Genomic DNA, 15,723 nt, shown 5'->3' with positions numbered 1-15,723 from the left:
TAGGCAGGCAGTCAGGTATGTATGTAGGCAGGCAAACAAGTAGGGGCGAAGGCAGGCAGGCAGGTAGGTATGTAGGCAGGCAGTCAGGTATGTATGTAGGCAGGAAAACAAGTAGAGGCGTAGGCAGTCAGACAGTTAGGTGGGTAGGCATGTAGGTTGGCAGGTAGGTACGTAGGCAGACACACAAGTAGGGGTGTAGGCAGTCAGACAGGTGGGCATGTAGGCAGGCAGGTAGATATGAAATGTAAATCGACCAACACAGGGGATTTTTTGTTTCAAAACCTTAACAAAATGAATCCTAATTCAAAATTCAAAAACCCCATGGCCCACTTGATGAAAGTGTACGCCCACCAGCTTGTTTGCACTTATCCCCCAACTTCTTCACTCCTCAGAGCTCATACGGATTTGAAATTAGCGATTCACGAATTTCGGAAAACTTGCAACTTTGCATAACGAGAAAACACTTGAAACGGCAATGAGTGTGCCAATAAGAAAGTGCGAACTTTCAGGGAAAAGTTTAGAAAATTTTTGGACGGAGGGGGGGCTTGACACCGCCTTGTACCGGTATAAACAAAACTAAGGGACAAATGCAAAAAAAAACAAAACGAAAGGAGAAAGAGAGGGGGGGAAGAAGTGTAAAAAGGTGGTGACTTTTACATTCGATTTTAATGAAGCCCTATGATTAGTTAGAGGTGTCTCTCTTGGTGTGTGTGTGATATCACACGCAGTACACTTCTTTCAAAGTGATTTGATTAGGGTTCTAGTTCTAGTTGTTCGAAGTATTATTATAATGCAATAAGGTTTGAAATCTTACGCTACCTCTCTCTCTCCCTATTGAAATATATTCGAATTCTGAATTGAATACCACATTCGAATTTACATTTGCAACATACGTAGGCAACTTGAATATTCTATGGCAAAATCGGAGAGTGCGAAAAGTTCGGAGAATAAATTGCCGGGGGAAGATGCAATAGAAAATAAATAAATAAAAATACAAAGGGCATGTGGTTTTGATAAACTTTAGTTCTAGTGGGACAGAAAAAAATGCTTGCATAGTTAGTTTCTGATTGCACGTGGAGCTAGAAAGTCCCATTTCGCTTTGATCTACGAAAAATGCGGGAGATGAGACGCAGACATCTCAATTGATTTCGCATGGTTAAGAGTGTGCTGACGTCACAATTTTTCTGGGAAAAAAAATTCCCGCATTTTTTGTAGATCAAACCGCAATGAGACTTTCTGACACCACGTGTAATATATTATGCACCACGTGTAATATATTATGGAAGATTCTGAGAATGTGTATTGCGCAACATATTTGACGCGCAAAATATTTCGTAGCGAAAACTACAGTAACTGTTTAAATGACTACTGTAGCGCTTGTGTCGATTTACGGGCTCAATTTTCGGAAAGAAAATATCCAGTTTTCCTTTGTTTTTATTCATTTAATTTTGTAATGTTTATACGAAAAAAAAAACAAAGGAAAACTGAAGAGAAATCATTCCGAAAATCGAGTCCGTAAATCGACACAAGCGCTACAGTAGTCATTTAAAAAGTTACTGTAATTTTCGCTACGAGATATTTTACGCATCAAATATGTTGCGCAATATGCATTATCAGATTTTCGTGTTCTCGTAATAAGGCTATTTATAGAAGGCAGAGAGTAGGTCACAACAAACAGTGAACTTTTGAATAAGTTCCTATCTCGTTCTATCTAAGCTTTTTGTCCTTCTTTCTAAAACAACTACGCAAAGTCGGTGTACTTCGCGCCACTTTCAAATATTTGATGACCTACTTGTGACCTACTGTCTTACGCGTGTAATCCTGATACGACGACACAATATTAGCACAATATGTTCTTAGAAAAAAAAGGCGAAGAACAAACTGAAACGACAAGTTAGGTCACGTGGAAGAAGACCTTATCAACTTTATTAGCGACCCTAAAATTTCTTATCCGGAAAAAAGTTGTGCTAAAAACGGTGTTTTCTAACACCGGTTCAAAGTACATGAAAGACAAGACGATGAAAGCAGCTGATTTGAGCGAATGGACTAACGATGAAAATCTCTCGGTTTTTGTATGTTTTGCTCGCCGCGGCTCTTTCCCCTTCCGGCGCCACTCGGGGGTTTCAATGATTGGCGGCGCGAAATTTGAAACCCAAAAGCAGGTGTTTCTTGTGCGCGGAAATGTGGATGAAAAAACGTCAAAATTATGTCGTTGTTGTCGGCAGGGATTTCCGGGTAAAGTATCCGACGTTTTGTTTTTCGGCGGTTTTTTTTGACAGTGGTGGTGTGACGTTTTTTGTGTGAAGTGTATGAAACATAAGAAGAATGCGAAAAACCTTTTTTTTCTGAAGTGGAATAGGAAATGAATTAGGTGTGAAAAACTTGTATAGACGAAGTGGGTAATATGTTTCAACTTTTGAAATATTAGTTGGGAAGTATGGCTTCGCAAAATGATTTTTTAAAAATCATTAACGACATCGAATTTAAATTTAAAACGTTACTTTGATAGTGGTTGCTATTACGTAGGCGTCTAAAGAAGAGAATTATCGCTACAACTGACGCGCAAAGGTCTCGCCACGCGGATAACAAATTACTGTAACTTCTAGTGGTGAGACCTTTGCGCTTGAGATATGGTGAAAATGTTTTGACTTCTACGTAATTACAATAATTTATTGTAGCCGAGAGAGTACGGTATTTGCAAAAAATGGCATATTGAGAAAAAGCTGTAGAAAATTTTGTTTTTTTGATTTTTCAAATATCAAATAATGAACAATTTTCGATTTTTCAAAAATAAAACGAATCAGTTTCCGGCAAATCGGCAAATCGCCGAATATGAAAATTTCCGGCAAATCGGCAATTTGCCGAAAATCGAAATTTCCGGCAAATCGGTAAATTGCCGGAAATGAAAATTTTCGGCAAATCGGCAATTCGCCGAAAATCAAAATTGTCGGCCATTCTGAAAATTGCAGAAAACAAAAAGTTCCGCAAATTCTGAAAATTGCCAAAAACCAACCGGCAAATCGGTAATTTGCCGGAAATAAAAAATTCCGCCAAATCTGAAAATTGCCGGAAATAAAAGTTTTCGGCAAATCGGCAAATTGCCGAAAATCAAAATTTCCGGCAAATCGGCAAATCGGCAATTTGCCGGAAATAAAAATTTCCGGCAAATCGGCAATTTGCCAAAAATAAAAATTTCCGGCAAATCGGTAAATTGCTGGAATAGAAAACTTCCGGCAAATCGGCAATTCGCCAAAAATAAAAATTCCGGCAAATCTGAAAATTGCCGGAATTGAAATTTCCGGAAAATCTGAAAATTGCCGGAATTGAAATTTCCGTCAAATCGCCAATTTGCCGAATTTGTCGACAAAAAAAATTTGCCGAAATGGCACTTGCCATCTAGATGCCTAGATTTCTCAAAAAAATTACGACTCCAAAAATAAAAAAAAAACACACAAGAGGTCGATCTAGCGTGTTGACTTGAAAACATAACGGAAACCTTAATACACCTTTTTTCCCGTTTATTCTCCCCCCACTCCATCCACCGGTCACCACTCGTTCACTTCCCGAAACAAATCAAAACAATCAAAACCCAGCAGCGGAGCCTAGATGGAAACCGGTTAGCTTTAGTGGAGCAGAACACATGTTCACAAATATAATGATGACGCGCGGCGGAGAGTTTGAGGAAGTCATCTCAATAAAACTAGGAAAAAAAGGAGCCCAGAGCCCAGATTTTTCGATATTTTGGCAACAATTTCTCAGGTGAGTAGAGAAAGGTGAGGAAAGGGATTTTTCGAGGAATGTGTGTGTGTGTGTGCAACGAGAAGAGTGCGTGAAAAAGAAAAATCTGATGATGGCTACCGCCGACATTTGTTGAGAACATTTGTCAAAAATGCTTCTCTGACCCCCCGCCGCCACCTTCTCTTTTCACGAAAAAAAGTTCCACCAAACAATTATTATTGTATACATCTATTTGCACTCCTTCCCCCCTCTCTTTATGCCTCTAAAACGAGGGGCCTAAAATCAAAATAGAAACATAATGGCCTTAGACGAGAAGAACATGTTTGAGCTCGTGTGTCCAGCACGGAGCAAGACATAGTCAGCTGTTACGTGCTCAACAAGTTTTTGTCTTCCGAGTGTCTTCCAACAAATTATTGGACGTTCACCATTAATCAATTAGCTTGTAATGAGTGTGTCTATCTTTGATTATTTGATAAGATCGATTGAGATAACATCAAACTACACTTCAGAGTTCGGATTCTGATCGGATCACGGACGAACTGATGAAACGAAGAATTCACATGGTGTCAAAAATGGTATGATCTTCGAGAAATGCGGGAAAAGAGACGCAGACTTTTCAACTGATTTCGCATAGCTAAGAATGTTCTGACGTCACATTTTTCCAGGGGAAAAATTCCCGCATTTTTTGTAGATCAAACCGCAATGAGACAGTCTGTCACCACGTGAGAATTGTGGGCTTCGCTTCACAAAAGCCGAAAATTGTCTCAAATTTGAAAAAAAATTGGCAAAAGAATGAAAAATCCAATTTTAAAACTATCAAACATTTCCGAAAATATCATTTAAAAAATCCAAAAATTCCGAAAATATCAAAAAATTACAAAAATATCAAAAAATACAATAATATCAAAAACTTCCAAATTTTCTAAAATTTCAAAAATTCAGAAAATATTTTACACAAAAAAAAATAATTCTAGAAATTACAATTCACCGACCCTGTCGGGAGGGTTAAATTAAAATCAATACATGATTTTTTAACTATTTTTTGCTGCATAATGTTTGAATTTCCTCCAAAATAAAAACTGCGACCAATCAGCGATTCGCTCCGCCCACTTTCGAACCAATCAGCGTCTTCGAGCTCCGCCTACTCTATCTGATTAATCGCTGGATGGTCGCAGTTCTCGTTTTGAGGATATTCAAAATTTTGCCAAAAAACCAAAATTTAAAAATTGGGCTTTTTAAAGTTGGATTTTTCATTCTTCCGCGATTTTTTCCGTTTTTTCGTAGTTTTTCAGAATTTGAGAGAACATTTTGGATTTTTTTGAAGAAAAATTTTAAAAAATCAGACTCTAAAAGTATGAAACTCGCCGAGCGGATAGGGCATAAAGTATCAAATTTCTGAAAAACGTGTAGATCACAAGGGCGGTCCTCATTAAAACAAAACGCGCAATGTAGAAGAGAAGAAAACCCAACAAAAGTATTGAAATCACCATGATTTTGACTGGAAATTTTTACAATAAATGATAAGTGATAAGAAAAAAGTTGAATATATATTTTTCACCGGTTTCAGGAAAATTAAATAACTCGTGAAATATGAAATATTACGGGGAGAATCAAATAAATTATACAAAAAAAAAACTAAATCAAAAAACCAAGAAAATAAATAATTAACAACTATTTACTCGACAGTTTCTTCTTCATTTGAGGTTGCAATTTTCGTCGCATTTTCCTCTTCAACTTCAGTGCGCAGTCGTTTCAGCTCATCTAGCAGGCGGTGAGCAGATCGATGACTATATCTAAATGGCTCTTCTCCATCTTGCTCCAAATGACGTAATCCGTTGTCCATTCCTTCGGGTAGTACGGTAGGAAAATAGTCGACGAGTTCATGACGTGGCAGTGCATCATGGATAGCTCGAATGAATTCAGTTGAGAGATTCTGAAATAAAATTATTTTATTAATTTCGAAAAGATGGAAATATCTTATTATTTTAAAACTTTAAATTCTGAGAATGCGTATTGCGCAATATACTTGACGCGCAAAATATCTCGTAGCGAAAACTACAGTAATTTTTTAAATGATTACTGTAGCGATTTTGTCGATTTACGGGCTCGATTATTTCAAAAATCGAGATCCCGTAAATCGACACCAGCGCTATGGTAGTAATTTAACGAATTACTGTAGTTTTCGCTGCGAGATATTTTGCGCGTCAACTATGTTGTGCAATACGCAATCTTAAGACGGAGTATTGTAACAAGCAATTTTGCGATTTTCCGCCAAAAATATAGTACCCGGTCTCAAAACGACAATTTTTCGGTCAAATGAAAAATGAGTACTGTAACTTCTTTTTTTTTTTTTTGGAATTTTATGATTAAAAAAAAAAAATTTCCTCAATATCAATTGAAAATGTATGTTCTTTTGCAGTTTTATCCAAGTTTTTTATTAAAAATATTTTTTTATCGGCAACCAATTGATGATCGATTCAAATTCCCCAGCAAAAAAGTTCAAAGGGTGGTTTTCAGATTTTTGAAAAATGCAAAAATTGAAAATTTCCATTTTTCGATGTTTTTTTTTGTTGAAAAATCCAATTTTCAAACAATTTCATGTGAATTCTCATTTTTTTTAGAAAAAAATAATTTTTTTTAACATAAAAGTCAACATATTTTTTGATAATTCTGTTTTTCTCGTGCAATTTTCTATAATTTTTTCTATAAATTTTTTATAAGTAAAAAAAAATTATGTGAAAATTGGATATGAAAGCGGAAAATTCAAAACTAGCCTAAAAACCGACAATTTAATATTTTTATTTATAATTTTTTTTGCGGAAAAATGTTCTTTAAAAAATGGCAAACAGACGGGAATTCAAATTTAATTCGGCCGTTTTTCTTTTATTTTTGAAAAATTGAAAAATTTATTTTTTTTAATTAAAAGAAATTTACAGTTAAATTAGGTTATTACGGTATATTTTCTGTAATTTAAAGCAAAATCTTACAACTTTACGAATGATGAGTCCAGAAATGAAAAGCGGCACCGAAATTCCCTTGACACATCCCAAATAGAGTTTTCTGAACGCGACGGCATCATCTTGTTCGATAAATCGATAAAGATCTCTGTATACATCCATTTCAGCTGTCAAAAAAGCGAAACAATCATCCCTGCCGAGGTTCATCATTCCACCGATTCGAGAGTTTGCAGGTGTAGTTTTCTTAATTTTATTCAAATGTTCGTCGGGATACAGGATGCTCGATTTGATCTTGGCAAGTTCAATTTCACTAGTCACATTCAATTTTCCACATATTTCAAAGCATTCTAGTGATTGTGGATACCATCCGAATAGATCGGCAAGCAGGCCGAGGTGATATAGAACTTTTTCATCTGCTGATGCAAGATCCTTCAAGTCGATAATTGATTCAAAGTCCAGAGCGGCAGTTGCTGAATCAAATCGGGCTGGCTTTTTCTGAAAAAAAATCGAATAATTTAGGGGTCAAGGGTACCGGTTTTTTCGTTTTTTTTTCTAAATAAAAATCGAAAAACGAAAAATTTTCGATTTTTCCAGCAATATCTTAAAATTTTGGTCGTTTTTCTTCTTTTCAGAAAAAAAAATTATATGCTATTTTATGCTTTTTTTAAATCAACACAACAAACAAAAAAGTTGAAGAAGAATATTGAATTTTATGGTTAATTTTCTGAACATTTTTTATCGATTTTTCAATTTCTCGGAAAATAGAAAATTGGTCGATTTTTCGATTTTTACTGAAACAAAAAAATGTGCAGCAAAGTCTGCGAATTGCCAATTTTTTGAGCTTTAGGCAAATTCGGCTAACCGACAATTTGCCCGAAAATTCCGGCAAGTTTTGAGTTTGCTGGTTTTTTTTTGTTAAGAGTTTTCGGACAATTTATTTTCGTCAAATTGTGATTTTTTCAGTGTTCCGGGAAATTCGAAATATCGAAGAAAAAATTTTTAGAAAATTAACAAAAAAAAATGTAATGTTATAAATTTGTTTATAAAATTTTTCTCTCCATGTTTCAGTTGAAAATCGAAAAATTTTCGGCCAACTTAATTTCGTCGAATTGCGGTTTTTTTTTTCCAATTTTTGGCGAAATTCGGCAGTGTTCCGAGAAATTCGAAACATCGAAGAAAAAATGATCAGAAAAAAAATTCAATGTTATCAATAAAAAAATTTATTTCGAATTTTCAGTTGCTGGAAAATCGAAAATTTTCAAAAAATAGCTTGAAATTTTTGCCGTTTTTTTATTTTTAAAAGACAATTACATGTTTTTTTTTTCATTTTTTATATAACTGTACGAAAAATTGAAATTTTTTTTTTTGGTGTACCTTCAAACTATCACAAAGGTACGTAGAATATCCAACAACCGCTGCAGGCGTTGGACGAACAAAAAGAGCCTGTCGGAACATGGCAAGAGCCTCGTGAGCATCACCCTGTAGATGAGCAGTCTGTGCCCAGGTGCACCAAGCATCTGCATTTTGTGGATTATATTTGATGGTTTGCTCGAGAACTCGTGACGACTCATTTATCATTCCCATTTCAAGACAAAGAACCGCCACTTTCAACCATGCAGAATCATTCGCTTTATTTAATTGAAGAGCTCTCGATAGACAGTGAAGTTGATGGCTCGCCGGTTGCTCAGCAAGTCGTTTGGCTTCTGCTAGAAGTGTCCAAATTGATGAGAGAAGTGACTCGACACTTGTGAGCGAGAGAGCATGTTGGAGCATTCGTTGCACTTTTGTCAAAATTTCTGGGACTTTTTCCAATTTGAACTGTGCTAGAAGAGCCACAGAAACATCGTACCACGCCAGAGCATCGTTGTTCTGGAATCGTAGAACTGCCATGTAGAAGGAGGCAGATTTTGTAACGCATTCCAGTGGCGTGGTGACCTGAAAATTAAAAATTAAAAATTCGATTTCCATGGGGAAATGTTTTTTTGGTTGTTTTGTTTTTGTGGTATTTTGATGAAAAATTAGTTATTTGGTATTTTAGATTAAAAAAAACGATTTGTTACCTTTTCACTGTTTTTTTAAATTAAATACAAGCATACAATTTTTTTTGGCTTTTTTTTGTTGATAAAAAAAGATTAAACCAGAGAAAATTAGATTTGAAATTGCTTTCAGGCGATGTTTTCACAAAAACTAGTGGCTCAAAATATCTTTAAAAAATTAGCTCAGCATTTTAGGGTATTTTTTTTTCATCAATTTTTAATAAAATTAAATAAAAAAATATTTTAAAGTTAATTTTCTGAGCTTTTTATTCGATTTTTTGCTATTTTGACGAAAAATTGATTTTTTGGGGCCAAAAAAAATTTAAAAAATCCAGTAGTGCCGAAAATTTAAAAAAGTTTTGAAAAATTACGCCACAACTGTATAAATACATAAAAAAACATGTATTTTAATACAGTTGTGACGCCATAATTATATTTAAAATACATTTAGCAACATTTCTTGAGAAAATTACATTAAAAATAATATCTAGCATCAAATTTTTTTATTTTTAGGATTTTTTTGGTACAAAATTATTTTGCCTGATTTTTTGAAAATCGAAAAAAAATTGATTTTATCGTGTTTTCGATTTTTCAAAAACTAGATTAATATTTTGGCCATTATTCTTCTTTTTAGAATAAATTTTTATGTTTTTTTCTTATCAATATAAGCAAAATTAGATTTAAAAAATAAAATCTATGGTTAATTTTCTGAACAATTTTTCGATATTTCTATTTTCCGGAGAATCGAAAAATCGAAAATTTTTCCATTTTTTACGACTCCATCTTTAAATAAGTTTAAAAAACCAATTACCTTCCATTTTTCCTCAATTTCAAATAAAGGAATAACTCTTTCTGCATACTTTGAAATTGTTAAAAGTACATCTCCAAGATGCTTAAAAACAATCGAATACTTTGAGCTTCCTTCTTCATCAATACAACGTGTCAGAAGCCTTAAAGCCTCTTTCAGATGTACAAATTTGTGCTCTCCATTTGTGGTTTCATGTAGATTTAGTCGAATTTCAGCTTCAGTAAAGTCTAGCACGATTGAAGTCTCTGAACAACACTCCAGATTCTGTTCGGCAATTCTTTGACGGAACTCGGCGAGTTTTTCGAGGGCTTCATCGTATTCTCGCAGCTGGATCAGAACTCGTGTGATCTGAAATTAGTCGTTTTTTCCAATTTTTGACTAATCTCGCATGTGGTGTCCTTCTGTCTCATTTCGGTTTGATCTACGTAGATCTACAAGAATTGCGGGAATTTAGACACAGACATCTTAACTGATTTCGCATGGTTAAAAGTGGTGTAGTCGATTTTTTTAAAATTGCTTTATTAGACTTAAAACTGTCTGAAAACATCGAATTTTATAATGAAACTTCTTGAAATCTTCTCAGAAAAAAAGTTATGACGGCTCAAAAAATGGCCTAAAATTAGTTAAAATTTGAAATTTGACCGACTTGACAATGTCGCAGCGGCTGGAAATAATTTTTTTTTTGAAATCCCTGTCAAATTTTAAGTATACATGTCAATTATCTTGCGTTTTTAACTTTATTTAGGTATTTTAAAGTTGATGGACAGCGAGATTTTTAACTTTTTTTAAATCAAATCTCGCCGTCTATCGACTTTAAAATACCTAAATGAAGTTTAAACACAAGATAATTACATTTTATACTCAAAATTTAACGGTAATTTCAAAAAAAATTAGTTTCCAGTCGCTGACAAGTCAAATTTCAAATTTTAACTAATTTTAGGCCATTTTTTGAGCCGTCATAACTTTTTTTTTGAGAAGTTTTCAAAAAGTTTCATTCTAAAATTCGGTGTTTCCAGAAAATTTTGAGTCTAATAAAGCAATTTAAAAAATTCGACCACGCCACTTTTAACTATGCGAAATCAGTTGAGAAGTTTGCGTCTAAATTCGCGCAATTCTCGTAGATCTACGTAGATCCCGAAATGAGACACTTCGACACCACGTGATATTGTTGTAATATTCCCAACCGAAATAGTAAATTCATGGCACCCATCCATATCAGCGAGTTCAGCGTACGAGCTCACGGCGGCCCGAAGATGGCCTTTTCGTGTGTATGCATCCGCAAGACGAGCCCAAACTGATTTATTTTCCTTGTGGAGACGGACCATTTGTTGAAGTTCGTCGATGGCGTCGGAAATATTGTTCATTTCCAGATAAATTCTGAAAAAAAGAACATGCAAATTTATAGGTGGATTATGGTAAAATGATCCAAAAACCGAATTCTTCAAAACGAAAATTTTCAAAAATTGATCTAAAATCTCGAAAAACGGCCTTATTTTTGCTAAAATCAGGAATTTTGTCAACGTCCAGCGGCCGGGCATTGATTTTTATCAGATTATTGTCGTATAATATATTTTACATTACCAAAATTCTGACAGGCTTACTTAAAGGCACACGGATTAATTTAGAAGGGTCTCGGCGCGAAAAAAAGTTTATGATTATTTTTATGAATTTTTCAATAAAATTACTTCGTTTTTAGTGAATTTCGACGTTTTCTTTATCAATTTTCTGTTAAAAAATTCGTTTTTGGAATTTTTAAAGGTGATTTTAAACTAATTTTTCTGTTAAAAATAGTTTAAAATCAGCCTCGAAAATTCCAAAAACGTAATTTTTAACAGAAAATTGATAAAGAAAACGTCGAAATTCACTAAAAACGAAAGTAATTTTATTGAAAAGTTCTTGAAAGTAATTACCATAAACTTTTTTTCGCGCCGAGACCCATCAAAATTCCTCCGTGCGCCGTTAAAAAAACGAATGCCAAAACTTTGTGAAAATATAATACAATATGTAGAATAAAACAATAATCTAAAAAAAAAATCAACTTTCGATGGCTGCAACACGCAAAAATTGGCAAAATTTCAGATTTTAGCTTTTTTTTTGCCTTTTTTTTAGACATTTTTCATAGTCCTGGTTATGAAGTTCGGGCTTTTTGGGCCAAAATTGGGCCGAATCTTACGTCGAAAGAGCATCGGCGAGCCAAAATGGTTTTTGTCGGCTTCTTCGTGTCGACATAAAACTTTTGAGAACTTCCACACGTGCTTCAGCTGACGCATTTTTCATCGAGAGAACTTCATATAGAGCCCGTGTGTACTCTTCGTTTCCTGGCCGAATTTGAATTGTCCGCTCGAGAAGAGATTTCGCTTTCGTGAGATTTTTCTTCGCGATGCTGTTGCCCAGAAGAAAGAATGCTCGGCTACACCGAACATTCAGCTTGGCAGCTTTCACTAGTAGAGTGTTCGCGTCGAGACCCGCTCGGAGCCGAATTTCAGCGGCGAGCACCAGTTCTCGGCTGGATTCTTTTGAAAGTTGCTCGGCAAGTTCCACATGTTCCTGAGAAACAGATTCCTTGGAGAGCAGCACATTGACAAGTCGTAAGATGATGCCAATTTCAGTGTTAGCCTCATACAGGCTTAAGAGTTTATCGATTTTCTCATTATTTCCAGAAAAGAATGCTAATTTCAAGTTTTCCACTGCAAACTCTGGATTTGGTAGAGCTCCAAGATTATTCAGCTTTTCGAAGGATTCTGGATTAATCTCGAGAACGGCTCTAGCAATCCATCCGTCACAGGTAGAAGATGGCTGAATTTGCATGATCGAACGGGACAATTTCTCCACAGCTTCCCAGTTTTCAACTTCCGCCAGCAATCCTACGTACAGAAGACAATCCGGATATACTGAGTGATCTGTTACACATTCCAATGCTTCAAGTGCTGATGGTATATCGTTTTCTCTGTAAAATAATTCATTGACTTTGGATTTAATAGAAGAGTTCTAGGTTTTATTATTTATTATTGTAGGTTACTTTTATATTGCATACTCTGGTCGTTTATGTCACATTATTTCGCTAATTAAAGGTGCACAAGGAGTCAGAAAGTCCCATTTCACTTTGATCTTCGAAAAATGCGGGAGAAGAGACGCAGGCATCTAATCTGATTTCGCATGGTTAAGAGCGTGTAGATCAAACTGTATTGAGACAGCCTGACACCACGTGAAGGTGGTGTAGTCGAATTTTTTTATTGCCTTATTTGACTGAAAATATTCTGAAAACGCCGAATTTCATAAGGAAACTTCTTGAAAACTTCTCAAGAAAAAATTTTGACGGCTCAAAAAATGGCCTGAAATTAGTTAAAATTTGAAATTTGACCGACTTGTCAATGTCGCAGCGGCTGGAAACATTTTTTTTTTTTAATCACCGTCAAATTTTGAGTATACAATGTAATTATCATGCGTTTTCAACTGGATTTAGGTATTTTAAAGTCAATGGACAAAGAGATTTGGCAAAAAAAATTTTTTTTTTTAAATCTCTTCGTCCATCAACTTTAAAATACCTAAATCGAGTTGAAAACGCATGATAATTACATTGTATACTCAACATTTGACGGTGATTACAAAAAAATTGTTTCCAGCCGCTGCGACATTGACAAGTCGGTCAAATTTCAAATTTTAACTAATTTTAGGCCATTTTTTGAGCCGTCATAACTTTTTTTTTTGAGAAGTTTTCAAGAAGTTTCGTTATGAAATTCGGTGTTTTCAGAAAATTTTGAGTCTAAAAAAAATTTTCCGAGATTTTTGATTTTCGCATTATGAAAATCGGCACATTTTTGGGGTTAGCTACAAGCATAAACCCGGAACCAATCCTTACTTCAACGCGGTAAGAACATCCATAGTTGATGATGATGCACATGAAACGAGTCTAACAAAATCGGGGAATTTCTTCGTTTCGAAAAACTCTTTGCACGAATTTTCGAGCAATTTTCTCTGCACCCAATCGTCTTTAACAGCGTCTTTGTGTTGATTAACAAGCTGAATAACTGAATCCATTGATTTTGTGAATTTACAATAAGCCATCATCGAGCTCTCATCGTTTTCCAGCATATTCAATTTTTCCAGCGCTTGAAATGATTTTTCTAGGAGCATTTGCGCAGTTTCGCCTGTAGAACTGAGATCTTGAATAATCTTCCGGAGATTCAGAGAATCTGTGTTGAAATTCAGAACATCAAAGTTTTCGAGAATTTCCGGCCACAACTTCAATTCTACAGAAATTCTCCGCCGAGCTTGAGCAGCTTGTTCTTTTTTCTCTTCTCTGAAATTTTGTTGGCATTAAAAGTGATTTTATTCTTTATTTTTTATATATTTACCCTTGGTTTTGCATAAATTCACAAATTCGAATAGAAAACTGATCAGGCGGGGTGCATGATTCGACTTCGAACAACTTGAAAAGTCCTTTCCACGCCATCGGATTGGATTCGTCGATGTCGACAGCTTTTCGGTACATTTTATAGCTATTCGTGAAATCTGCATTATTCGAGTAGGCCAGTGCAATAAAACAAAACACCCGATAATCTGACGATTCTGTGTATTTCTGAAAAATGTGATTTTTTAATTTAAAAAATGTTAATTCTTGCCGCCACTCACATTAAGAAGTTCTATAACTTTTTCGTTTTCACCGGATTTTAATAAACTTGCTGCCGACTTCAGATCGTCTTTTAAATCACCCATTTCTGAAAATAATTCATTAAAAATTATAGAAAAAGCTGGAAAAATAATGTTAAATTAGAAAAAAACCCAGCAAAAATAGAAAATGCATGTGCGCTCTATTGCAACACTGATATACGCGCGTAATTCAAATTTAGTTTTTTTTTTCAAAATTTTGATTTCCGCAGAAATTTCCGGGTTTCAAATATCTTTCACTGTTAAAAAAGTCTGGTAAGAGCACATAAAAACAGGCGGTGCAGTTCACAGGTGATCGGCGAGGGCACGAGAGAGAGAGCGTGTGATCCGAAGAAACGCCAGGCATTGACAACTGCAGTTCGGGTGGGAGGAATGGACGCTGGAAAACAATTTTATATCTACCTAGACGTTCTCTGTGAGATTCGTTTTGTTTCAGCAACTGGTCTTGAATGTTCTGCTGCAGGATACATGAGGAGTTTGCTAGTTTATATTATCTAGACGCCTAAGTTTCCGAGTTTTGAACGCAAATCGGTGTGCGCCTTTAAATAGTACTGTAACTTCACTTTTCGAAACTTTCATTGATTTTGTTTGTGTTTAAACGCCTAAATTTAAAGACAAGTCGAAAGAAAATCTTTGAAAAATCGAAAAAAAATACGAAAAGTTTAAAATTACAGTATGCATTCTTTAAAGGCGCACGCCTTTTCGCATTTAACAAAAATTTGTCGTGGTTTTTTACCTGTAACTTCTGCATTAAAAAAAAATTATATACGTGATCTAATCTAGATAAACTTTCTTTTCAAGTATAGATAAGTGTGCTTATTGACACAAAATATCTCTTTGTCCTATATATCCCAACGGGCGTTAAAAACCTCAAAAACCTTGTGGTAAGTGGTCTCAATTCATCAAAATTCGCTCACACTTTACCCTCTCAAAAATCATTTTCATGGGGCTTCTCCTCCCAGAGCTCCCACTGATTTGAGCTGAGTGGGAGTCAAAGTCAGTGAAAGAGTCAAAAAGTTTGAGATGAAATAAAGATGAAAGTGAAACACACATGCGTTTCGCCTATGTCATCATTGTGTTAAGATGAGCTGAGAAAAATGAAAAGGTTTCGAGAGTAATTCGACCTTCAAAAAAAAAAAAGAATAACTTTTCATGAACAACTCATTTCCTCGTTTTGATATATTTTTTTTTGCTTTTTGTAAGTTTTTAGGCGGAAGTCCGTGGTTTAGTATTTCTTTTCTATTTTCGATTTTTCTTTTTTTGAAAATCAATGTTAGCTTCCTATTTGTAACGTTTGCAATAGTTTTTTCAATTTAAATAATTTTTGAATTTCTTGACAAAATCTTTTTAAAGAATTCGCAAAATTTTACGATTCCTGCCTCAAAATTACTGTATCTCTCGACGCGACTAATTTTTGTGAAATTCAAAAAGGTGTGCACCTTTAAAGAGTACTGTAGTTTTAAATATTTGTTGCTGCCAAGGGTGTTGTCGAGAAAGTTTAGATTTTAAAAAACGA

General features: G+C 34.8%; 1 protein-coding gene and 2 non-coding genes across 3 annotated transcripts; all 3 read right to left on the bottom strand.

The window, feature by feature from the left end:
* Positions 1-352: 352 nt before the first annotated feature.
* On the bottom strand, positions 353-486 carry Y49G5B.2. Its single transcript, NR_068728.1, has one exon. It is a non-coding gene; the product is annotated as an Unclassified non-coding RNA Y49G5B.2 (non-coding RNA).
* A 3,376-nt stretch (positions 487-3,862) lies between these two features.
* Y49G5B.5 lies at positions 3,863-3,913 on the bottom strand. The gene has a single exon (NR_068727.1). It is a non-coding gene; the product is annotated as an Unclassified non-coding RNA Y49G5B.5 (non-coding RNA).
* Positions 3,914-5,267: 1,354 nt separating this feature from the next.
* On the bottom strand, positions 5,268-14,261 carry ttc-37 (TPR_REGION domain-containing protein). The gene is made up of 9 exons (NM_071994.6): positions 14,172-14,261; positions 13,895-14,118; positions 13,399-13,839; positions 11,713-12,486; positions 10,724-10,916; positions 9,543-9,887; positions 8,070-8,630; positions 6,726-7,190; positions 5,268-5,671 (listed from the first exon to the last, which is right to left on the bottom strand). The coding sequence occupies exons 1-9, from the start codon at positions 14,253-14,255 to the stop codon at positions 5,414-5,416; spliced, it is 3,345 nt and encodes a 1,114-aa protein (NP_504395.2). The 5' UTR covers positions 14,256-14,261; the 3' UTR covers positions 5,268-5,413.
* Positions 14,262-15,723: the final 1,462 nt, after the last annotated feature.

This window comes from Caenorhabditis elegans, chromosome V (genome assembly GCF_000002985.6).
Source record: "Caenorhabditis elegans chromosome V".
Lineage (NCBI taxonomy): Eukaryota > Metazoa > Nematoda > Chromadorea > Rhabditida > Rhabditidae > Caenorhabditis > Caenorhabditis elegans.
The sequence above is the reverse complement of the archived record's forward strand: the minus strand, read 5'-3'. Positions and strand labels throughout refer to the sequence as shown.

Excerpts from the sequence above, each read along its gene's own strand:
- ttc-37 (NM_071994.6), bottom strand. The coding sequence starts at position 14,255 with ATGGGTGATTTAAAAGACGATCTGAAGTCGGCAGCAAGTTTATTAAAA. Across the intron at positions 14,119-14,171 it reads AAGTTATAGAACTTCTTAAT|AAATACACAGAATCGTCAGA; the intron begins GTGAGTGGCGGC and ends CACATTTTTCAG. Across the intron at positions 8,631-9,542 it reads AAATTGAGGAAAAATGGAAG|GTCACCACGCCACTGGAATG; the intron begins GTAATTGGTTTT and ends TTTAATTTTCAG.